Consider the following 24,515-nt stretch of genomic DNA (forward strand, 5'->3'; position numbering starts at 1 on the left):
TACAGAGCATGGCAGCAATGGCTGAAAATAGGAAGTAGGACATACCAGGACATCCCAAATTCACTTTTGCAAAACATCTTCAAATGAAAGTTAGTATTTTTATCTTTTTTAAAAAAATCTGATAAAGGAGGAGATTTCACTCTAAAATAGCTCTGAAGTTCATTTGTTTCCACGACTAAAGATGTTTCTTTATCACTAACCAGTCATGAGATAAGAAGCACACACTGAACATCTGATTCTCTTTGATCAAATAATTCTTAGAATTACCAAGATAAAAATAAGGCATGTCAGTACATACATTTTCAACTGAGAGGGCATTAAAAACCACATACATTTTCCTTTAGACGTTACTGTTTCAAGATTTCTGTAGCACATTTAAAACAGTATGCAAGTTTTAAAGTTTTTCTCCAGGTTATTTCTGTAGATCAAGCTGATGGTTGAAAACTTTGCTGGTACCCCATAGTCTTTATGCAGAACTATAGTCCTGCTTTCTTTATTTAAGCCCAGTTATGATAGATTTGTTTCTGAAAAACTAAACCACTTCATGTTCACTAAAAAGCTAAAATTCACTAAAAAATAAAAATTGTGTACTGTTTCAGTAAACAATTACATATAATTCTACAAAGATTTGGCAAAGGCATTGTAGTTCTCTAGAACAGAGATTGTTAATGGTAAATTTAAATATTAGACTAGTCTGAACATCATCAGATCTCAGCATTTCCATGGAAGAATCTATTTGGAACAGAACATTTTCCTGTGAATTACTTTTTTCATGGGATGAGTTGGCAGCTTTCAAACACGAAATTGGTCTTCCCAGTGCTCACACAGAAAGTGGAAGAAAAATTACAAAGTGAAGCCAAACAGAGGACTATTATGCCATTAAAAAAAAAAAAAATTAAAATTAAAAAAAAAAAAACAGGGAGAAAATACCAGAAGGTAATTCTGCAATCCAAGCATCAACACAATACAATCACATGGCACCTTTGCTAGCAATTGTCCATCTAAGAATAATGATCCATTAGAGGTATAAGATGAGAAGGGATAGTACGTTTCTCTCTCTTTCCAAGTAGTGTTTCTTCACTTTTTGCTATATTAGCACAGAGAAGTTTCAAGCCTAAAAAATTATTTCATAAGAGCTTACCTTTTGACCTTTAGAGTGACTGTAAAAATCATCAGGCCAAACATCCTTCCCAAACATAACATCGTCATTGAGATAGATAAACTTCTGAGAGAGACCGCTGATACGATGAATGTGGCTTTCAATAGCTGGTGAACTGAAGGTTGGCAAGTGACTCACATTCTGAAATATTTCCTGAAAGAACAAGAAGAGACATATAAAAGAAAAAAGTGAGAAAACATTAGCAAAAAACTAAAACTTCTCTATTTCCTTTTCCCATGTAAAACCATTTTCATGTCTGATGCTTAACAAAAATCTGCACCTCATTCAATGCAAAGACACAAACTATCTAGTTCACTGGCTACTGGATCAGGCCCAGTGTACATGTATTTATACTACTTGCGCAGTACAGGAAGAACAAAATTTCAAGTTGAATCTGTTCCAACATTCAAACAGGGTTCTTCCATCTCTTTCAGATAACTTAGCAAGCAGATAGCAACAGAAGCTGAATTAGTATCTTGTTACCACTTAAGTTGCTCAAGGCTCCTACGTCATATCCACAGATCAAACTTACTCTTGATTTTGTATTAAAAAACTACTAGAGTATTTTTGTTGTTTCACTTATTTGGGAAGCTTGCAGGATTCCTTTTCTCTTTTAAATAAGCCTTGCAGAATGCGTAGCTAGTTGATTTTTGGAGCCATCTTCTTCATTTTAACAACTGTTGTCCACCCTGTCAGCAAATTTATTAGGTTAGCACTAGTTCTGAGTTCATGGATACAAATTATCTTTTATTGCCATATGTTTTTTGTTGTTTTTTAATAAACATACTTTTATAAGGAAATTAGCACACATTGGCTGAAATCTTAGTATTTGGAGAAATTAACTCAGCGAAGGGCTGATATACCTTCAGTTACCTGCTTAACCTGAGATATCTGTATCTGAAGTACTAAAACATATTGGGGTTTAACAAAACAGTGCATGGGAAGGGGGAGAGTTGGTCACTTTGTTCCTAACAAAAGCAGCCTTCAGCTGAAAGGGGCTAACTGCATTTCAAAACAGAATCTTTACTAATGGTACTTTTGTGCTTTTTCCTTTATTGTTGTGAGGTGGGGTTTTTTTTTTATTGGTTTTGTGGCTTTTTGTTGCTTTGTTTTTTCTCTCCCAGGGTTGGAGGTTTTTTGTTGCTTATCTCTGGGGGTTTGTTTTTTGTTTTTACCTGGTGGGTCACTATGGTTATCCGGGGATTATCCAGGTTAAGCCAGGAAGGAATCTGCCCATTAGTGACAATGAAAATATGTCGCACCCAAGGAGCATGTCTCTCTATTGATCGTAAGGAATACCTCAGCTCTTCGTTATCTTCAAAACGGCTGGCAGAAATATCTTCATCCTGTTTAGACTATTAAAAAAGAAGAATCTTTTAGATTTTAAACAAACCATTTAAGTTCCAATCCAGCCAGTAGACAGCAGAATCCTTTACCATACGGGTCATAAGTAATAGAGATTAAAAAAAAATAAAAATACAGTGATCAAGTACTGACATTCCTCTAGAGGATTATACTTGACTAAACTGTCAAGGTGAACAGTACATCAGTGGCTCACCACTTGGCATCATTAAGTCATCTGCTGACCACACTGCAAGATGACAGTGCCTCATGTGATCCAGCTCTTGGAGAAAGAACCTCAGTTAAAAACAAAACAACAAACAAAACCAAACAAAAACAACAAAAAACCCCACCCTCTTGCTCTCGTGAATTATCAGTCTCAATTATTTGCTGATCTTGATCAAAAGCCAAGTTGCATTTCATACCAGTAACATCATCTTTCAGAACTGCTGTTTTAAGAGACTGGGGCCTTCCAAGCACATCACATCATAAACCGTATATAACTGTGTCACCTAATATAGAGATACTGCAAGAGTGGTGATGTAGCTGCTCTTCAATTATCTGCTGGTCTTTCATTTAAAAAAACAAAAACAAACAAACAAACAAAAAAAAAAAAAAAAAAAAAAGCAGGAGGCAATCAGCTAATTTAATCCTAATATTCACTACAAATAGCTGAACTAAAGATTTCCATGAGTTTTTTAAAGGGAAGCATTTGAAATTAGAAATTTCTCAGGTAAATAACAAATGTTTTTTACCACATTTCTTCTCCATTTAGAAGAACTTAATGGCCTCTTCCTAAACTGAGAATTAAACTTGCCATAAAGAGTAAGTATGGAAGTATGCCCAATTAGAAAAGGACACTTGAGGAAAAAATGGTAATCGTCTAACATTGAATTTTCACTGCAAATTCTATGCACTGTAAATAAGTCTCCTTTCCAATATATATTAATACAATATATGGATTCTGCAAAACATAAATGAAAACATTTAAAACAACTACATCAGCTAAGTGCTCATTTATAAATTGATGAATAATGTAAACATGGGAAAATACAAAGTCTGAGTTCATGGACTGTACCAATAAGCAAAAGTTCCCCAAACCCAAGTTAACTGGCTACAGAAAGCCAGTTAAGCATTATTAGAAACTTTACCCATGCTACTTGACATTATTAAGGGAAAAAACAAGATTTTAGATCTCAACTTGGAAGAGCTATCCTGGTGATTTTGTTTGTTTTCCTTTTGATAAACTTAGCATTCCTGCATTTATTCCTTGTTCAAATTAGAACTCTTTTCCCTATGGACACCTGTATTTAATTTCTTTGATTTTTTACAGAAGAGAAGTGATCAGCATCTGTTCAGCAAATGTAACACTGATCACTGTGCAAAAAAAAAAAAAAAAAAACACCCAAAACTAAACTAAACAACAAAAAAACAAACCCACCACAACAAAACCCTAAGAAGCATACTGGGAAAAAGGTAATCATGTTTGTTAATAAAACCCTGTCTCTCTCCCACACACAAGCAATCTGTTTATCTGTCAGTTAGCATCAATTAGGCTTTTTGGGACTTTACTGCCCACAACCTTATAAAAACACATGTAGAGGGCAACATTTTTAATTGAAATTTCCTTATTGTCTAATAAATGAAATGCCACTCTTCATGATGCTTCCTCCTTTTTGATTTTAGAATTTGGCAGTGTTCTTATGGCATTTAATTACAACATAATAAATACCTTACCGCATCCAAATTTTTTAAAGAAATCCCATGCTCCTCATCATTAATTAGTTAATTGTAAGCGTCTGCACACTGCAACCTTTACATTCTGTAACAGAGTTTACCTACCTGACTAATGGAGCTCAGGTCCCACAGTAAGTAAGCAGGATTAAGCGTTAATTCTTTTCCATCTATAGTCATGTTCTTCTTCGCTTGTTTGCTCAGTTCATGGAAACCCTTGGGGTTATTCAGTTGCAAAAGAGCCACACTGGCTTCTGAATAGAGCTGCAACTACAAATGGAGAAAATAATGTTTGGCACGTACCCACAGCAGCACTGTTCTTTGGCCAACTCAATCTTTCTGTTCTATTTTCTTGCTGGCATTATCAGTAAAAATGACTAGTAAACACTGTTTTTAGAGAAGTACAATTTTGAAAGAACAAAAAAAAAAAAAAAAAAAAAGGGTAACAAAACAGGAAATAAAAAGCATTTTAAGATATAGAACACTTCTAGATGCAAAGCCTTCACTTTCCAAAACAAATACTGCACTTAACGCAATAATCCAGCGACAGTAAGCTGTGTCAGAAATATTTAAGTGAGTAAGTCTCCTCCATTGTCTCCTACCTCCAACAACAAAATGTGAATTTGTGAATTACCGCAACTCTCATATGGCTGAAAGAATCATACTTCGCCCCTTTTAGTCAACTATTACTTTTCTGAGGAAATTAAGGCCACCAATTCATCTTCGCTGTCAGAAGCATGAAATATTCAGAAGGGTTTAGAGATCAACATACAGTTCAGAAATCTGAGATACAAAGGGCTCCAGAACTAATCCATGCAGGTCTCTGAGTCCTTAATGTTGGTTGCCAATACGCTGTTAAGGTCATTTCTTAGTTGGAGACTGTTTGATCTGTTTGCTGTTTTTATCTCTTGCCACCAGTAATTCTGGCTATCAGATTTCATAATGCACAGGACAAGAAGGAGCTTGCAGTAGATGTCCCATCTAATAGTATTATAACTTACAAATTGCAGGGCAGTGAAACATTTCCATAAAAATACAGCATAGCCCCAATAAAACACTGTATTTACCATATGTAGGAATGTGGGAAGATGCTGTGCTCAAAGTACAGCTGCACTTTCACACTCTAAATGCTTGCATTCAACAACACTCAGATTGAGAATAAATGCAGTTAACCACTAACAATATTTATTAGATACAATGCTTAATTGTTGTACTTTCATGCAGCATCAGAGTAATAAGCACATCTATCAGATTTTCACAGTTGGATGCTATGTGCAAAAGCAATTAATAACATTTTAAACACTGAATTTTTACCTTCATAATTCCCTTACAGATTTTTTTTCTTTTATTTATTAAATTTGCCTGTTTCTGTTCATTTTAAAACACCACTTGTCCCAGAGTCAGCACCCCTTCCCTTAGCAAGACCAGCTGTCTCACTTGTGACATTTTAAAGCTGTTGATGCTTTGAGTCATATGCTATTTGAGATCTTTCAATCTGACTTATGAAGCCTGCCATTAGAAAAATCTGATAAATCTCAGACCTTCCAGGGAATCATTTGAACCTATGAGTGGAAAGGGTGGCTTCAGTAGTTCAGTGGCTGAGGTATAGTTACAGACTGCAACTAGCAACCCCTAAAATATCTGAATACTACAGATTGCCAAGCTACCATTAGTGGTTATGTGCTTTATTTAGGAATACAACAGTGTCACACAGTTCCTTAGAATCTGTCACCTATACATAAGACAAACCAGATTGCTGCTCTAGAAGAAGTACTTAAGATTATTTAGTTTCTCTTTAACTTGTTTCCACAAGATTTATTGCTCCCAACTAATATAACATTTAAGCTTAAGGTTTTTAAAATTAACAGTCCAAGTGCAAACAAGTAGAAGAAAAGTATGTACTACTGATTAACTTAGGAGCTTGTGTTAGTTTTTACACCAATAGTGTGTTTTTTTCAGAAAAAAAAGTATTTTCATAAGGAATGGCTATGGATAAATTTAGATTCCAATGAAATCTCACGATGACATAACTTACCACACCTTTAAAATTCTTCATGCTTTGATTGGAACTTTCTGTTGCTGGTAAAATAGCATTCTCCCTTGCAGATTTTCTAAAGTCTCATATCTATTATCCTTCTCTCAGTGAGGAGGCATGCAGTTACCCGTTTTCTTGAAATATGATATTCTGCAGACTGCCTTCATCCTGATCAAACTGGTCAGACAAACCAGTGATGTTGTGAAAGCAGAACAGAAACAAGCAAGCAGGTAAAGTGCCAAGAGTCAGAGTGATCTGGCAAGTTTTGGCTTCCAGCAGCAACAGCTGAGAAGACACCCCAGCAGGATGGCATATCAACCACCACCCACGGAAAACAGCATCTTCCACATCAGGTAACTTCAAGTACAAGTTCTCCTTCAGAGCCAACACCTTTCACACTGCTAAGTCTACACTTGGAAGTAAGCTGGATAGGAAGTAAGATGCTCCTTTTTTTCCCACACTCCCATATGGACACTAGGAAAAGCCACATTCTCACATAGCAAGGAGAGGTGAGGCTGGGGTGGTGGAGACTTGTGTCATGTCAAAGAGGTGGAAAAGCTCTTGTGAGTATGAAATACTGAGGTCACTGTACACTTACCAAGTTTATAAACTAACGTAGTAGGAGAACCTTCTCTGAAAGTCAAAACCAACACAATCCTTAAGGCTCCCTTCCCAGAACTGGCTCTAAGAACACACAGCAACAGCTCCTGATGCCAGCTGTCTGCTCCTTCAATAAGAGCACGCAGCAGGAATCCCAGAACTCCATTGTCAGGGCATCCAGAAACACACAGTTTCACAGTGCCTACAGGCTCCTATGTAGATTTTCTTTCATCAGTAAGATAAGGGCAGTAAATGACAACTATGCACCTTGGTTTCTAACACAATTTGTCCACATACGTGTGTGTGTGCACATTAAAGAGAAACCAGAATTTCACAAAGGAAACTGAATCTTCAGAGAAAGTCACCTTTGCGCAAAAAGAAATGCACTATATATTAGCAGAAAAGAAAGTACAATGGTCTCAAAAACCAAACCAAACCCTTCAAACCTTCCCTTGTCAAACTTCACATCACTCCAGCTCCCTAGTTTTTGGTTCTATTTTAGGCTGAACAATAACAGTCTCGTTTAGAAACGTAGGTAAGGGACAGGGGAAGGAAGAGTAAAAAATATTCTTTACCAGCTCCTCTTCAGCATTTTAAGTTCAATTAACATCTCTCCAGTCTCTAAACAAATATCACTTAGCAGCAAACACATAATCAGAGTAACATCCCCACCTAGTGGTTTATTAATGCACTATTAAGAAAGCATGGGAAATAACAGAAAGCCAATCATTTCCAACCACACCTATTAAAACATAGGCAATGCAAAGCAAGAAATGCAACAGCAGATATACTGCTTTTACCCCTCTAAAGGAATGAAGTTTCCATACTATTACACTGCAATGCAGGCAGTTAAATACAAAAATTCAGGAGACTGTAACACACATAACACACCCTTGAAACCTCCTCTTGATGAGCACAACTGATTCTCTCAGAGAACCACTGAAGGTTTTTAGAACAAAAAAAAAAAAAAAAAGTCTGGTCCAGAGGTAAGAGCAATTTTTAGTGCTTTTTGGATTCAGAAGTGATTTAAATCAAACGAAAATGATCTGATTAAAGCAGCATTATCAATACTCAGCAAGGTACATTCCTCCATGTCTCCACTTCCCACATTTCTTCCCTTCTAAAAGCTGCTCAGATGTTTTTACAGATGAAATTTTAAGTTAATTTTTCTTTGCTTTCAGCACTGCAGTAAGAAACTACCATTAAAGAGACTAGGGAGGAATCCATTAAGAAATGGGAGGTAGTGATAAGACAAGTTTAGCCTAATGCAAGTGTAACTTTATTCCTCTTCACCAGGCATCTCACACCACTTTACAGACCTTAGATTCTAGAAGCAGCAACTGTAGAGAAATCACAACAATCTTCAATCTTCTTTTCTAATAGCTGTCTACAATTACCTGAAGGGAATTTGTGGTGAGGTGAAAGTTGGCCTCTTTCCATATGTAACTAGTGACATGACCAGAGGGAATGGCCTCAAATTGCACCAGAGGAGATTTTAGGTTGGGTGTTAGGAAATACTGCTCCTCCAAGAGAATGGTCAGGCACTGGCACAAGCCACCCAGGAAGACGGTGGAGTCACAGTCACTAGAGGTGTTCAAGAAACCTTTAGATGTTGCACTGAGGGACATGGTTAGTGGGAAATACTGGTGTTAGGTGGACAGTTGGATTGGATGATCTTACAGACTTTTTCCAACCTTGGTCATTCTATGATTCTACGATTCAGTGGAGACTGAACAACCAACCCTTCCACTTAGCAGTAGCATTAACCTAGCATCTCTCTAGTTGGTAAAGAGGGAACCTCACCTGGTTATGTTTATCACAGCTGCCTACCTACAGCTTCCTGTAGAAGAAGAACCAGCGTGAGTCTATAACAATAAATTATATACACATTTAATATGCAAAGCTTTAGACCCCGTAAATAAGCACCTTATGTTTATATTCACATATTCTGTTATAGATTTAACGTGAATAAATTGATGATTAGTCAACTGGTCGGCAAAGAAACTGCCTCTATAACTACACAGGGTACACTAATCTCAGGTTAAATGCTCTAAAGCTTCTACTACCAGGTGGAACACAGACAAAAATGGCACAATGACAACGAAGTGGAGAATCTGCAAAATGCAATAGATTCCTGAGGGAAAAAAAACTGTTTACACAGAGAAACATCTAACCAAATTGCAGAAGAGGAGCTCTTAGGAACAGATAATAAGCTGGTCACAATGATAACGTCTACAGAAAGGTAAGAGCACACAAAGAATGACAACTGTTAACAAACATTGAACAATCAAGACAGGGTAAAGAAAAATCCTGTAGAAAGATAAGAGGCATTGGATGTCATTCCCATGAAGAGACAAGGAGATACGCTGCATCTCTGGCATCTTAATGTTCATCTGAAAAGGAATCCAAAACCCTAGAGAAAGTATAGCATTCTTCAAAATCTGTTAAAGCAGACTAGCCGGTTACTTGGATGAAGCAGAAATGCGGAAATAACCTATCCATGCTTTTTCTGGAGTAATGACTACTGCTAGGAAATACTGCTGGAATGAAAAAAAAAAAAAATTAACTGCAGTTGCAAATGGCAGTAAAAAAAAATTAAGATCCAGGCAGAATCATTCCACTCTAACAAGTCTTGAAACAAGAGAATAAAAACCAGTAGACCAGTCAAATGTAATAAGGGGCAAATCTAGGAATCCAGGTATTTCACTCTTCTAAGTCATCCACTAAGGAAAGCATCTCTTGATGGAAAAATCTTCATTGTAACCCAAGAAACACAGGCTAGCCTGAGAATAAGGCCTGTGCTTTACAGACGTGTGGCAGAAAACCTGGAGAAAATTATGAATTTCTCAATCCTGGAAGGAAAATTCCAGACTGAAGCATAAAGGAGAAAAGAAAAAGAAAAGAAGCATTTACACTGACTGAATAATAGTTTGAAAATGTGATTAAAGAAATAATCAAAACTAATAGAATTAGAAAGTGTCTTGAGGAGAGATGGATTAAAAAAAAAAAAAAAAAAAAAAAAAAAAACAACATTCTTCCAATAAAAAAAAAAAAAAAAGAATGTTTCAGCAGCAAAAAATATTAATATGAGCCAGATAATATAGGTAAGATGAGAAAGTGGCAGAATATCAAGGGCAGAAAGATACTTAATGACGTAAGAAAGATACAGAATAGCTACTCTGACTAAGAAACACAGAGGGTACTATGGATAAAAACAGTCAATTATTTTGGAACGCAGCTTCTGCTAGGGAGATAGAATATACTTCCAGATGCTACTTCAGAAGAGCAAGTGCTCCTCAGAACAAACATCATCTAAGATCGTGCTCCAGTATATTTCCAGATGTGGAAGCAGATAGATTTATTTTCCACCAAATTATCACTGAACTGAGGCAGTATTATTTCAGATACCAATTTGCCAATTAATGAAGACATTACAGAAGAGCTGCTCCTAGAAAATAACCCTGGGTGAAGAAAATGTAAGTTAACTGATCTGAAATTAAAACAGAAGGAAAAATAAAGAGCACCTCGTAACTAAATTCCTTGATTGCTAAGGGGCAAGTTGAATAAATGGAAAGAGCTGGTAATTTATGCCAAAGGTATTCTGAGCAATTCAGCTTCATTAAATCATAGGTGTTAGAACTACCAGAAACCTCTAACCTATGCTGTGTTGAAGAAGTAGGAATGCCTAAAAGGATGAACTTGCACTCAAGAAGATCTTCAGATACTGTATGTCCAAGCAGATTTTCAGTCTTTGATTGCAAGTGAGATGTGCCAGCATGGATAAGCCTGCATGATTCCAGTCTGCAAGCTGCTTTTATTGATTTATCATTCCTGTTGTCTACAGATACAAGTTGGGACTGAACCCCATAGGAAATGAGAATCTGGCGGTAGCAGTTTTCAAAGAATAATTGTTGTATGAGCCAAATGATGCTTCAACTTGCTTTTAAATGAAGAATAGCATTTTAGCTCAGGGATTTTACAGGAAACACCATTTGTTTAAAGTAATTTGAAAATATACATACTGACAGCATATAAAAAACAAGCAGCACAGACTTTTGGACTGACCTCATGAATACCCACTGTAATCTAATCAATGTAACTACTAGGAGAGAAGAGGAAGAATGCTGCTATCACAGTAAAGTACATCTACCATCGTTCACCCAAACAGCAGGAGACCATTTTATGAGTAGCATTAACACAAAGCAGGAGAAGGAGACAATGGATGTCACGCAGAAACACTGGTAAAACTGTTTGCAGTGAGTGTATTACAGCATATAAGTCTGCAGCCTTGTGTTAGCTATGTACGCTGTCTAAAAATTCTGGTGATGCTTCATTTAAAATGCTGTATGAAATTCTAGTTGATCATGTTGAAGACAGACAAATTCACAGTGGAAGCATCACAGAAAAGGGCTGTCATTAGGATAAGAGAAATGGAGAGCCAATATTGTGGGAAGACTGCCTAATTGATCCAGTGAAACAAAAAAATGCTAGGAGAACATCATAGCTTATGTCCACAAATGCACAGAAGACGTAAACAAAATCAAAAGAGAAGAGCTATTTAAGCTTTAAAAGCTAATTAGGAGCTATTTATATTAAGCTACTTAAGAGCAGTAGGAAGAGAGGTACAAATATGTTTACTTAGTATTATTCCTAACCACTGTTAATAAGATTCTAAACCAATCTTCTAACAGGAGCCAAGACAAGAAATTCAGCCTGCATTCATCTGGAGTGTGACCAGCCTACAAAACCAGTTACACTTTATTCAGCTGCAGCACAATACACAATTTGATAACATAAACTGCTAAAGAGATACAAGGAAAGCAAGTCATGCTCTTTCAAGCACCAACAAGTCATAAAGTGAATTGTCACATCCTGTAAGTAGACATCAGACAAATGAAGACATTTCTTGTATGGATTGACATCCCAATTCTCTACACACCTCTTTAGTTCCCTTCACATCACTCTCTCATCCCCTCTCATACTACCACCGTCTCTGTGCTGCTCCCTTTACAGAGCACTGGATTTAGTTAACTGGTAGCAGAACAGCTATTCTTCACCTTGTTAAGCTCTTACTTCAGAAAGAGAGCTTAGTCTCATCTCTCCAATGCCTAAGTCAATGATTTTCACAGAGTTCTGCAGCTTTCTATGTCTGTTAAACCAGGTTGTAACTGCAAAAGGTGTGCAAACACAGAAGAGGATGAAAGACAAAATGTCAGTGAGTGACACAATCGTATAAGTTGTGATCTCTCGTTGCCTTGCAGATGGGTAAGATGATGTACAACTGGCTTAGGACCATACAGAACACTTGGAAGAGATAAATACAACGTTCAGGTGTGAAAAATTTAATTGCTTTGACTATTAAAATAACTGTTCCAAAACGAAAGAAGGAGGGAAAAAAAAAAAAGCTAAGAAACCACACAAACAAAATTCTGTCACATCAAACAATCCTGTAATTCAGTACACTTCAGTAAGGCAGTAGCCTATAGCAAATGGCTAAGAGAAACTGATAAATATAGCATTTTATTTTACTTACTGCAGGCTAATAAATCTAACGCCTAATAACTTACAGTCACAGAGAGGAAAATTGGCATTTTGAAGGCAACTGATCTACTGTTTACTATTCTTCACAGTTCAAGAAGAGTCTCACATACACACAAAAAAAGATTACAATCAGAAATAGGACGACATCACCTGCGACAGTTCTCTTGCTAGATAGGCAAGATCTGTAGAAAGCATCCAAAATAAGCAAACAAAAACAACACAAATAAGTTACTCTTTACTCCAAGTCCTTACCAATTTTACTTTAGAGGCCAGGCTCTCCGGTAGTTTTGATCGCAGCTGATTTGTTTCTTTGAACGTAGCTGGAAATCCACTAAGGAAGGCCAAGTCTTGCATTAACACTAGACCTGGAACTTCTTTGTCTGTAGTCTAAAAACAAGAATATAGGGTACAAAGGCAGTTCTTTTTTTTTTTTTAACCATCTATAGTAATTTACATCATTCGTTCAACCCTTCAGCAGCTGATAGATTTAATAGCATATAGTTTGTCACTTAACTTAAAGTGCAAAATTGAAATAAGGATAATTTTAAAACATTTTTCACTTCTTACTATATGTGAGTTATGGAGAGAGAATAGCATAGAAATACTTCCTAAAAACACACAAAGTTTAAGATACACAAAAGCAAAAAGAATTAATAACTTTTGAAAGTACATACCAAGTAACCCCTCCATACTATATGCTTGCTGTTGTCTTTCAACATTCCAGAATGGGCAGCTTCAGCTAGGATAAATAAAATGCATTGGCAATCAAAAACTGGAAGTCATTTCTTTTCTATACTGCAGTAACTAAAGTATATTTTTCTAAACTGAAAATTTAGAATGCTTAAGGAGTGAAGATTTGTCTTTATACTTGGCAAATAATTCTTTGTGACAAGACAAATGCTAGCGAAGTCTGGGCAAGTGGGTGGTAGTGGGCTGGGCACTACATCTTTAAATAAGAAGCCTATGCCTGGTCTAAGACCCTACTTATGTGTGTTGAACATACAGATAATTTAAGGTGTGCAATCATTTAAGGAAAGGCAGAATGTTGTTGCACAACATTCAGCCTATATACTACAACAATTAAAAAAACATTTCTAAATCTAATCCTCAGTCTTGTGAGATTATCAATGCAACACTGATTCTCAGATAACAGGTTTGTTTTTGCAATAGTACTTTAAAGCACAGAACTGTTTAATCTTTCATAATCAGCTGTTTGGTAGGTAAGAGCCACTATCTCTGATGTCATCATTTAGAGGATGAGACTGAGGGGGAAAGACTAAATGACTTGCTAAAGACAAAAAGAAAATTAGTGGCAGAGTCAGCAATGAAAGAAAACCAAAATAAAAACTCTGGAAAACCATCTGGAATCTGACAAACAGACTCTTACCATCCTTAGGGTTATCAAAAACAATCACTGTCACGTTGGTGGAAGGATTTTTTGGTTTTGCTACAAAGAACATATTATTAGCAGCTTGTAAAGTAGGATGAATGGACAGGAGGTCTTTCAGCGTGATGTTGGTCAGCAGTGCAGGATCCAGAACAAGCATTGGCACTTTAACGCAGTGTGTCAACAAACATTCCAGTTGCTTCTCACTACAGAAAAATAACAAAGGTATATTTAACACCAATATAAAATTTACAAAATAGATCAACATCAGGTGCAACAAAAGATGGTTTTGTAAAATCTGAACAACTATTTCCTGAAGTCTGTTGGAGGAAGGAGGGAACAATTAAAGAGTATGCTTATTTTGCAGAAGACATGCATCCCACTGCTACAGTTTATTGCATTTCCATAATTCATTCTCCCATCCCTTGCCCCCTCCACCAAATACTTCTTTTCTCACTCATGGTGTTGTTTTCTTGTTGTTTGTTTTTGTTTGTTTGTTTGTTTTAAGATTTTGAAGATTTTTCAGATTTCAAAGTTTGCTGAGATTCAAAGCAGATAAGACCTTATAAAGATCTCTAAACAGCAGAACAACCAAGCCAAATGAAGAATGAGACAAAGCAGGCCCTGCTGCTTCCTGGCAGCACTCAGTCTCAAGAGCCTTGGCCCCTCACAAATAAGAACTTGCAGTGCTATGTACACAAATGAAAGGCAAAGACACAGTTGAAAAAAAAAAAAAAAAAAATAATGTTATTGAATTGTAAAGCTCCAAATATATATAAATTAAAAATCCTCACGCAGAATATGAACTATGTCTACCCAATGACAAGCATATGGTTTTTGAACTTCAGAAATTGTCCAACTAAGGAGCTCATATTTGTCACTATCACATTACTGTTATTTAGCATGTATATTATCAAGCTGTAGACCTCTTGGAACTGCATAGAAGGAAAGCATGCTCAGGCTGTAGAAAAATAAACAGTACCCCCTGCCAGCATTTTTCTTTCAGCTGAAAGAGAGTAGACTATAATTTATTTCAATTTACAGCCAATACAAAAAATAAAATAAAAACAAAAATAACATCTTACCTCTTCTTGGTTGGTTCTGTTGCATTCTTTCCAAGGATTTCCCTATTACAAAATTAAAACAACTACATTAAAAAACACTAAGTTGACTACAAAGAATTTAATCTAATTTCAGAGCTCTAATTGAGTCAGGGACATGTTGTGAAAGCACAGATAGCCCAGCCATAAAAGTGCCAAGGACTGGCCTGTGGCCTACTTTAGGAGAGAGCAGGCTGACGTGCTTCCCCACTGTTCACCCATGTGCAGCAGAACTCAAAAAATTCTTGGCTGTGCTGGATCTGCAGCAGAGACACTCTGCCAACAAGATTTTTAGGGCTTATTACTACATTATTTAATTAAACTGCTGTTTATAGGAAAAGCAACAATAATAAACCAGGCTGAAGTGAGCTGAAACAAGACTGAATTCATTGCTTTGGTGAACATGTGTGTCCTGGTAAGTTCTACCATGCACTGGCCACATGCTAAAGAAAAAAATAACATCATAATGTGATCACAAGGGCAGCTCCTACACACACTATCCATCAAGTTACTCTCTCCTTCTGAAGAATAAAGCATCTGGACAGTGATTAATTTGATTCAGGTGGATCAACAAAAAAGTTGCAATTTACTAAGTTTAAGTCTGCAGTACTTAATACATACTCATTAGCAGAGATTTGCAGATTCTTTGCCTTTGTCTTCTGCAGTTACCTTGATTTCAAGAAATAACTTTTTCTAACTGTGCTAAACAATTCAGTAATACATCAGGAAAAAAAAAACAACCAACATTACATAAAAGGGAAACTGGTTGTCTCTTTAGATGCTGAAGCTGATACTGACTTGAACCTTACTCCTGAGTTTGACGCAAACTTTCCAAATCAGCATTATGGAGGAACACAATGTGTGTTTTCCTCTTAGTAAAACAGGGAATTACAGCATCTCTCTGCCCATTAGTATCAATGAGCTGAAAATACAAATGTTTGCATAATAAATGCAGAATCCTTTCAGAGCAGAGGCCCTGTCTACCTTTAAGGTGTTTAAACAATGTATTTTACTGTGAAAGTAGCAACTTCATTTGTGAAAGATACCTAATTGCAAGTCACAACATGACAAAATTCAGGTCCATCTTAAACTCACTTGTGAATTTCAGATTATTCTCAATTAAAATATTATGTTCAATATTTAAAATATGTCCTTGTTCTTTCATTTAGTATTTTTCTGGTTCAAACAGAACACATTACCACAGAGTTGTCTATAAAGAACTAAATCAATGGTTACAATGCCCACACAATGGTAATGCAAAATGCCTGTCTTCGTTAAACACAAAGCCACGTATTACTTGAAGCCCTCAGATCAGTAGTTTTACAGGCCAGAGTAGCACAATCACTACATCTTCCTCCTTATTGCCTTAGTTAGAAGGCTGAAAAATATGTTTCTAATGTGTGTGAATGATATTCCTCAGTTTCTATGTTTGGAGACTACAAATCAAATTTTAAGAAGGAGCCTTTAGAAAAACATATTTTATTAAGCCCAGTGCAAGCAAAAATTTAATGTATAGTTTTATGATTGTTTTATTATTTGCAAGCAGTTACAGAAATCAATACAAAATGACCTGTACACAAAGCACAGTTTTCTGAATAGCATTTTACAAATTCAAGATAAAACAGCTTTAATTACTTCAAATTATTATGCTCTGTATTTTAAGCAGCTTCCTGATTAGGCACTGTTTCCCAGTTAAATGTAGAACTTAAACAAGGATTTGAGAATAATCAAAACAAAGAAAAACTTGCTTTGAGCAACATGGGAAAAAAGAAAGAGGGCTAGTACATCAGATTGCTGCTTTCAGTAGGATTGAAAAAAATACATATGATTATTACCTCATTATTTTCTGTTCTTCCTCCATCTGTTCTCTGACCTGTTGCAGTTCTTTGATCAGTTCAACATCTGTGCCATTCACCCAGGTGTATATCACATCAATTGGCATGGGTAAACAAAGCCTACATAATTCAGATGAAAGCTACATGAGCTGTTTAATATTACATTACAAGCGTCTGTGGCATCCTACAATAGCAGTTTCTGTCAAACAACAAAATTACTTCGTGTCTGAGCTGCAAACAAGACAAAGCAAAAAATCATCCCTTCAGCTAAATATATATCACCCCTCAATTATAAACGAGCCTTTGGCAAAACAGCCCAGACAAAATCTAAAAAGGATATAGAACAGGCATAACAACTCAGTAACTAAAGAAATCTGAAATTTATGCTCTAGACTTCAGTGACATGTTAACCTATAACCCAACTCCCGACAGCCCATTAAATATTTCTCAAGCCAGTACCAACGTCATTAAGGCACATCCTTAATGCACCAGCTGCTAAAATTAGACAGGACAGCATGAAATATAAAGTCTTAAATCGTTTGTGGTGTCAGGTAATTTCCCAGAGGGAGTAAGATCTCACAAGTACCAGGTCTTTATCTTAGAACACCTTTTAGATCTTCTACTTGGGATTTCACCAGCTAACAACCTCAGCAGGCTGTAAGACTTCAGATACCAGAAACAGCAATCAAATCCATGCCCGACACAATTTAATACTGTGAAATTGTAGCTGACTGCTTACAGTTGTCCCAGCATACTTAATGCAGAAGCAGCAAAGAAAGGTTTCTGAGTACCTTTCTTCTATTTGCTGATGGTTATCTCTACTCTGAGGCCCACACCTTTGTTTCTGCAGGTGCTCCAGGCTGCTGCCAGAGACAAACCCTTCAGCCCCACACAACACGTGGCAGCCACAACTGTAACTTCAGAAGCTCCAGTATCAAGCTACTCGCTAATATCTTCCTAAACTGCAGATGGTCTTCGCAGACTTCAGCAAAATGCAACAATCCAATCGCTTGCCACGCATATTAAGTTGTACTTAATAAGTTTAGATCCTCAGAATTTAATCTCTCTCTCTCGCTCTGATGTCTTTGTTTCCATGAAAGGTAAGTGAAGACATAGCTAGGAGAAAAGCAGAATTTGGATAATATTCCAATGCTAAGATCTACAGGACCAAGCAATGAACTACCCAAGGAAAGGTGTTCCTTCCCACTCAATGCACCCTTCAGACAACATGCAAAGAGAGACACGGTGAGCATCTCTTCCATCTTCCCTCTGATTCCCAAGCTCAGTGAAGGAAGCTTTAGGTTAGATAAAAGGCAAAACTCTTTTACAGTGAGGGTGGTGAGGAACAGGTTGCCCAGAGATGTGGTTAATGCCGTGTCCCTGGAGACTTTCATGGCAAGGCTGGATCATGCCAAATGAGGCCCTGAGCAACCTGATCTAGCTGGGGTGTCCCTGTTCATTTCAGGGGAGCTGAACTAGATGGCCTTCAGAAGTCCCTTCCAACTCTAAGGCTTCTATGATACCTAAAGGATGCTGGAGGGCCATTCTAAAGACAATCTGAATACCCAGCAAGAGGAGACAGAGCAACCTCTGGTTCATTAACAGGCACACCTCTGCATAGATTTTGTCTAGCAGCAGAAATTCAATGGCAGGAGCTCCGTCAGCTTTTCTGCATTTGTTGTGATCAATTAAACTATTGGCTTGGCAATGCCTTGACTTCTACAGCTAGGAGGAGCATTTCATGTCTGACTTAAGTCAGCTGATTTCAAAAGCACAACCCTCAGTCTTCTAGGCAAAGTGCAGAGTTTGTTTACGTAGGCTTCACTTAAGAACATAAAATGTGGAGAAGGAAAGACTGAATTCCAACTTGTTCTATGGTGTGATGCAATTTTAGCACTATTTACACACCTGTGAAACCCTTCCCAACTTATCATTTGCTAATAGTATATTTCTGTACAACAGCAAATATAACTACATAATTCTCTACACTCAATTTGTAGCACTGAATAACAGCTCTGAATTAACCCTTGTGTGGCAAGCTCATTCTTCATTAGCAATGGCTACAGAGATAATTTTTAAAAAGCTACCAAAATAAATGATTTGCTTGCAGATCCATTAGTTTATTTGTTCACAATTTGTCTGAATACTTAGGAAAAATTTCTTAATGCATTTTAAAATGGTTAGCATACATCTTTGAGAAAAGTAGTGGCTATCAGACATAATCATAAAAAATATACATAATTAATTTGTTGCTCCTAATTTACAGTGCCCCCAATTAGGACCAGTAACCGTGCAATGAATTCATCTTCTCAAAGCTTTCTGACTTATTTCAATGCCTCTAAAAAAAAATAAAAATTAAAATTAAAAAAAACAGAAAAAAAACATTGAGACTGAGGATTTTTATCTTTTTCAGATCATCCCTTACACTTTCCTTCCCAAAATGTCCCTATTTTTACACACAAATCAAAAAGCATAACTAGGATCTGAAGATGAAGCCAGAGCAGTCATCTCTTGCTGTAGGAACAGGAGACTCACTGTGTGCTGTCTGCAGGTCTGTGCACCTGCCAGGACACATTTTCCATCCCAATGATGTCTGCATATGTGGGAGAGCCATGCTTGCAGCAAAGATTAGAGCCAGAAGACAAAGCCTCATTGTCTCAGTGTTCGCAGTTGCTAGAGAGTACAGCAGCCTCTGGATCCCTCCCAGGCCACCATATTGTGATCTCAATCCTTGCTGAACCTCTTTCAAGAACAAGTACAGTCCAACTACGCCCTTAAGCTCTCCACTGTAAGAGCTGACTTCTGTGAAAGTTGACTAAGGAATGCTTTACACATCCAAAATGAAATATAACAATACAGCCTAGAAATGGAAGTTAACTATTTCTACACCATGACAGTACAATCTTATAAAAACATGAATTACTTAGCACAAAGGCAGCCTTTTAGTACAGACAATCACACTTTTACTTCAACTCTGCAGAAAGATGTATACACAAAGCTAATGATCTATATGAGTTGTATCACTGTCTTCATCTGCCTTTCTTTGCTAATTAGGGGAGGGAAGTCAGATGAGGTTATAGAAGTGAGTAGTATTCACAAATACAATGTAACACACATTTAAGGAATTATCCTGCACCTACCCACTCAAGCATGACAAACTGATCTGATCATTTTTGCTGTCCCATGATTCAACAAACCTCAATGCAGACTAAACATCTGCTTTCAGGGCTTTTTCCAGTCAAGTGCATCAGTGCTTCAAGATTCAGATGACAACTTGTTAGTAGCTTCTTCCACCTACCAATTCACAGTCCATTGACTTCCTGAGCAACAGATCCCATGACTACTCAGACACAAACTCAGAAACCACAAGAAGCTACTTAGCAGTTAGCAAAACTGATGCAAATGACCCATCTGACTTGGCTTCCAATTTGCTGTGGGTGACCTCAATGTGTTCACCTTTAAAATGCTGCTTCTTGTTAGCATTGTGACTTTTCTACTAAATAATATCCCTTTTTTGAGACGTCATGGAAAACTCAAAATAAGTTTGTATCTTAATATGGAAAATATATCATATTTCCCCTTCACTGTTAATATTATTGTCATTTCGCTGTTTCCTTACAGACTGGATGAATTAAATGTACTTAAGATTTATATATCTATGATTAGAAATTCCAAATTCCAGACTTTCACAATGGGATATTAAGCACTAACTCACAATTTTGGAACCTCTCCGTTAGTAATTCATTACTCATACAATTTCCCATACAAAAAGTCATACTCAACAGTTACTTACTTTATCTAGAATACTTGATATAAATATTTGAGAAATCATTCAACAGTAAAACATGCAATATTCCAACTGCAAATAAAGCTCACCGATTCTGAAACGATTTGCCCGCAACGTTGTCTCTGTATGAATCAAACATAACATGATACTGATCTCTACTCCACTCCAGCACAACCTGTAAAGAAAAGAAATATAAACAACTATACGCCACCAACTTCTAAAATTAGGCATTTATTTCTGAAATGCTCAAGCATGACCATTTTCATTCAAGCTAATCTCTGTATTAAAGCACGTGACCAGAAACGAATCCAACCTAAGTTATTACGTTGAGGTAGGAATCAGGTGCAGAACTTGCGGCACGCTTGATTTAAAACAAGCTTAGTTCTTATTCCTGCAAGGAAGGGCTTCACGTTTTTTGGATGTAGTTTTTAAGTCACTATTTGTTTTGATCATCTCCGCCTTGCTTTTTACCATTTCAAAACACAGCAATTTCTCAAAACTGAGATCTTAAAGTGAATATGATTCAAAGCAAGCAAGAGCCACTTCCTCACCTTGCACAAATTTCATGGTCTTCCTTTCTATTCTCATACCTCTGAAATCTGACCTTTGAAAGCAAACAGGCCAGGACACATCAAATTCTGCATATTAACCCAGGCGCAAACCAAGTCAGTCGCTTTGCAGGTGACAGCTCACACAGCAGCCCAGCTCATGCAGCAGCTCAGTGTTTCTGCAGGCTGCAAACTTCCCTCCCCCCCTTTAACTTGACACTGGATTTCACCCAGCCCTGTGAGCCAGTGAGCTAAGTCTTGGAGATGGACCACTACTTTAAGATTGAAAAATAAATGAATTTAAAAAATAAAGATTTTACTCTGAAACAAACTTACCACGATATCTTTTGCAGCAGAAGATTAACTTTAAAAACCACAGTATCATCTCACAATGTTTACAAGAGATAAAAGGGTAGGGGTTTATTTTATCCAATAACATACTTACAGATACGTACTGAGGGGGAGGATGGGACACCACCAGATGATAGTATTACTTTGCAGTACTTGCCTAGATTCAAGTAGCACTACTCCTTATTTCTTGTGGCAACTATGAAACACACCATTTCTCTAAAATAGCAATGAAACCCATAAATTTTGAGGCTGCATCCCTCCATTTTAAGACGACGAGTCTCTATACCCTTACGCCTGCTCAAGTAAATTAAAGAGTTCTAAAGCATACACAGGACAGGGAAGCCTCATCATGTGTCAGTGACAATCAAAATTATTTCCAAAGCTGCACACGGTCTCACTGCAATCACAATCACATCTGTACAATCTCGTTCCTCCTAGACAAAGGACATGTGATTTGCAAGTTGAGCAAAAATATCTACTTCCTTAAATACCGAAAACATTATTACACTTCTTCACACTCAAGTCATTATGTCCTTTTGCGAAATAATTAGTTTAAAACCCTACACACTGAAAGCTGTCTAGACATAAACATTTGTAATTATGGTTAATTATGAATTGATGCACACTGACCTGCTCCTGGAAGAAGTACAGAAGTATTTGAGTAAAATAACATTTTGTTGTACTGCTCTCCACTAGAGTGACATTAACCATTCCAACATTTACTTTGTCTGTTTGTGCAACTACACTAAGAAAGAACCATAGCAACTCTCTTTAGATACACGTCTATTAAGATGTTACCTATTTCCCATCTGATACATTCTTTTTTTCTACTGTTTTGCACTGTGTTAGCACCTTAAGGCCTCCTTGCTTCAACTTTACGTACAGATATATAAAACCACTAAGGAATAACATCACAAAAAGAAAAAAAAAAAAAAGAAGAGAAAAATGAAGATACCCCCAATTAGGAGATACTGTATCAGCTGTGTGATAACAATGGCTCCCTTGTTCTAACTGAAAAACATTTGACAAGGCAGAGTGATCAATGGAAGGTCAGCTACAAGTTGTTTGTAGGTGAACTGTCGTGAAACTCCAAAGTTTAACTTATGACCAGGCTACAGCATTGGCTGAGGCCTGGCTATCCTGTACCCTGTAGCTCCCAAATCATGCTTAAATGCACTGTTATTTCCCTGGGCTATTCTTTTTCTTGAAATGATGCTCTTTTTCCTCTTTGAGGCTGTTAGGATATTATTCCAATCTCAGTGTTTTTTCTGTCATCATTTACTTTTCAAGTGCAGCGGAAAAAAAAGGAACTACATACTCTGCTCAGATAACAGGGTCTGAAACATATTACTGCATGCCCTTGAAAGGTCCCACAGAACGTTAAAAACAGTTCGTTTGATAATTACTAGAAAGATGTCTTGGTTTCATGCATAGAATTCTTACATATATTGTAGTAGCTACTGCCTAGCAGACCATAGTAAAGAACAGAAATGCTTTCTATTCTATGTATGGTTACCAGAAGAGGTCTAATAGTGTTTTACTCTCAGAAGCTCAGTCTACCAAATCCTTTAACTACCACTATTTGCCAAAACAGGAACACTTTAAAACATAAATAGCAAAATGCATGCAAACATCTCTTACTGACTTTTTTATTAAAAATGACAACAAAAGATATTGTGGTTTTGATGTTTTGTTTTTTTTTTTTGTATTTTTTCTTAACTTACAGTTTTGAAAATGTATGTACATGTATTTGCCAGTGATTTGTTTGTTGCCTAAATAGTACCTAAGATTTCTAAATAGTTCTGATAGTAACATAGCTGGAAGTAGAAAGCTAAGATTTGGGAGGAAAACATCTAATCAGTGGGTTTGATACTCAGCAAAGTCAGCCATAACTTGGACAAGGACTGAAGCAGTTCTCAGAAACGCTAGCTTGTCTGGAGTCCTCATTCTAAAGAAAATCAAAGGCTTATTCAAAGTTTAACAGCACCAAGAGATATATCTCAATCAGCTTCAAGACCAATTTGACAATTATAAACAAATGGATGGCTGAAAGTATCACATCATTAACTCACACCTGGTTACACAGCCTTTCAGGAATTTCTGAAGGCTGCAAGACGGCAGGCAGGGAGCACGGCCAGACAAGACTTCAAGTTCTGACCGAAACTGAACTTCTGACTGTGTGCCACTGCAGACTTTCAGATAACACTGGCTCTTCTCTTTTCTGAAGTGTGAAAGAGTGGATCAAAACAAAACAGGTGATAACAAGGAGAACCCAACAAAACACACAACAACGAGAGAGCGTTCCTTCAGAAATCTTGGAATCAGGAAATACCAGTCTGCTTGCATGTGACACTGACCAAGTAAGTTGCATCCCATCGCTTACAAAATTATACTGAATAGCAAGCGGTGTAACACAGTCCAGTGCAGGCTATATTTAACTCCTTAATCTCTGGAAGGAAGAAGGACCCCGTTGCTCCTGGTTGCCAAGTGAAGGCTGGGGAAGAATCCCACCAGCCCGTCCAAAACCAGAATAACAGCACTGACAAACCCCAGAAGGGCAGTGCAAACAGTGGCACAGGTCACGACAGCACACACCTGGGGCGCACAGCCTATTCCCAGCTCCTCTGTGCCGGAGCAAGCCGGGACTGCTAAAAACAATCTATCAACCTCCTCCGGATCACTCAAAACTCGTATCTGGAAGCGGCCGGGGAGCGGCACGACTCCGCGAGGGCGGATTTCGCACCCAGCAGAGCCAACAAGTGCGAGCAGCTTAAACCGGGCTTGGGGACAGATTGCACCCACGAGCTACAGCCGCTTTTCCCTTCCACCGCTGCCACTCCAAACGAGCTCGGAGCACCGGGCATAGTACGCTTCCCATGGAGCCCCCGCTCCCCCGGAGGCGGCGCCCAGCGCGAAGGAGCTGCAGCGCGCCGCCAGCCCAGCCGCACGGAGGACGGGAACGCGGGAAGGGGCTGCCACGCCGTACTGACCTCCCCGAACTGCAGGGCGGAGACGATCATGAGGACGAGGCCACCGAGGCAGAGGCAGGGCCCATAGCGGTGAGACAGGCAGGTGTAGGTCTGGCGCTGCAGTAGCT

At 37.6% G+C, this 24,515-nt stretch overlaps 1 protein-coding gene across 2 annotated transcripts in view; it reads right to left on the reverse strand.

Moving 5' to 3' along the window:
* The window catches only part of GNPTAB (N-acetylglucosamine-1-phosphate transferase subunits alpha and beta), a 39,580-nt gene extending 15,071 nt beyond the window's left edge, over positions 1 to 24,509 (reverse strand). For both annotated transcript variants that reach the window (XM_042835896.1, XM_042835895.1), the window contains exons 1-10: positions 24,409 to 24,509; positions 20,609 to 20,694; positions 16,733 to 16,852; positions 14,883 to 14,924; positions 13,798 to 14,003; positions 13,085 to 13,149; positions 12,663 to 12,797; positions 4,343 to 4,504; positions 2,335 to 2,514; positions 1,142 to 1,312 (exon numbers count right to left, since the gene is read on the reverse strand). In XM_042835896.1, the coding sequence (XP_042691830.1) occupies positions 1,142 to 1,312; positions 2,335 to 2,514; positions 4,343 to 4,504; positions 12,663 to 12,797; positions 13,085 to 13,149; positions 13,798 to 14,003; positions 14,883 to 14,924; positions 16,733 to 16,852; positions 20,609 to 20,694; positions 24,409 to 24,438 (1,197 nt within the window). In that variant the 5' untranslated portion in view covers positions 24,439 to 24,509. The remainder of the gene's footprint in view (positions 1 to 1,141; positions 1,313 to 2,334; positions 2,515 to 4,342; positions 4,505 to 12,662; positions 12,798 to 13,084; positions 13,150 to 13,797; positions 14,004 to 14,882; positions 14,925 to 16,732; positions 16,853 to 20,608; positions 20,695 to 24,408) is intronic.
* Positions 24,510 to 24,515: the final 6 nt, after the last annotated feature.

This window comes from Centrocercus urophasianus, unplaced genomic scaffold (genome assembly GCF_019232065.1).
Source record: "Centrocercus urophasianus isolate 14NV4802_14NV808 unplaced genomic scaffold, USGS_Curo_1.0 seq_552, whole genome shotgun sequence".
NCBI lineage: Eukaryota > Metazoa > Chordata > Aves > Galliformes > Phasianidae > Centrocercus > Centrocercus urophasianus.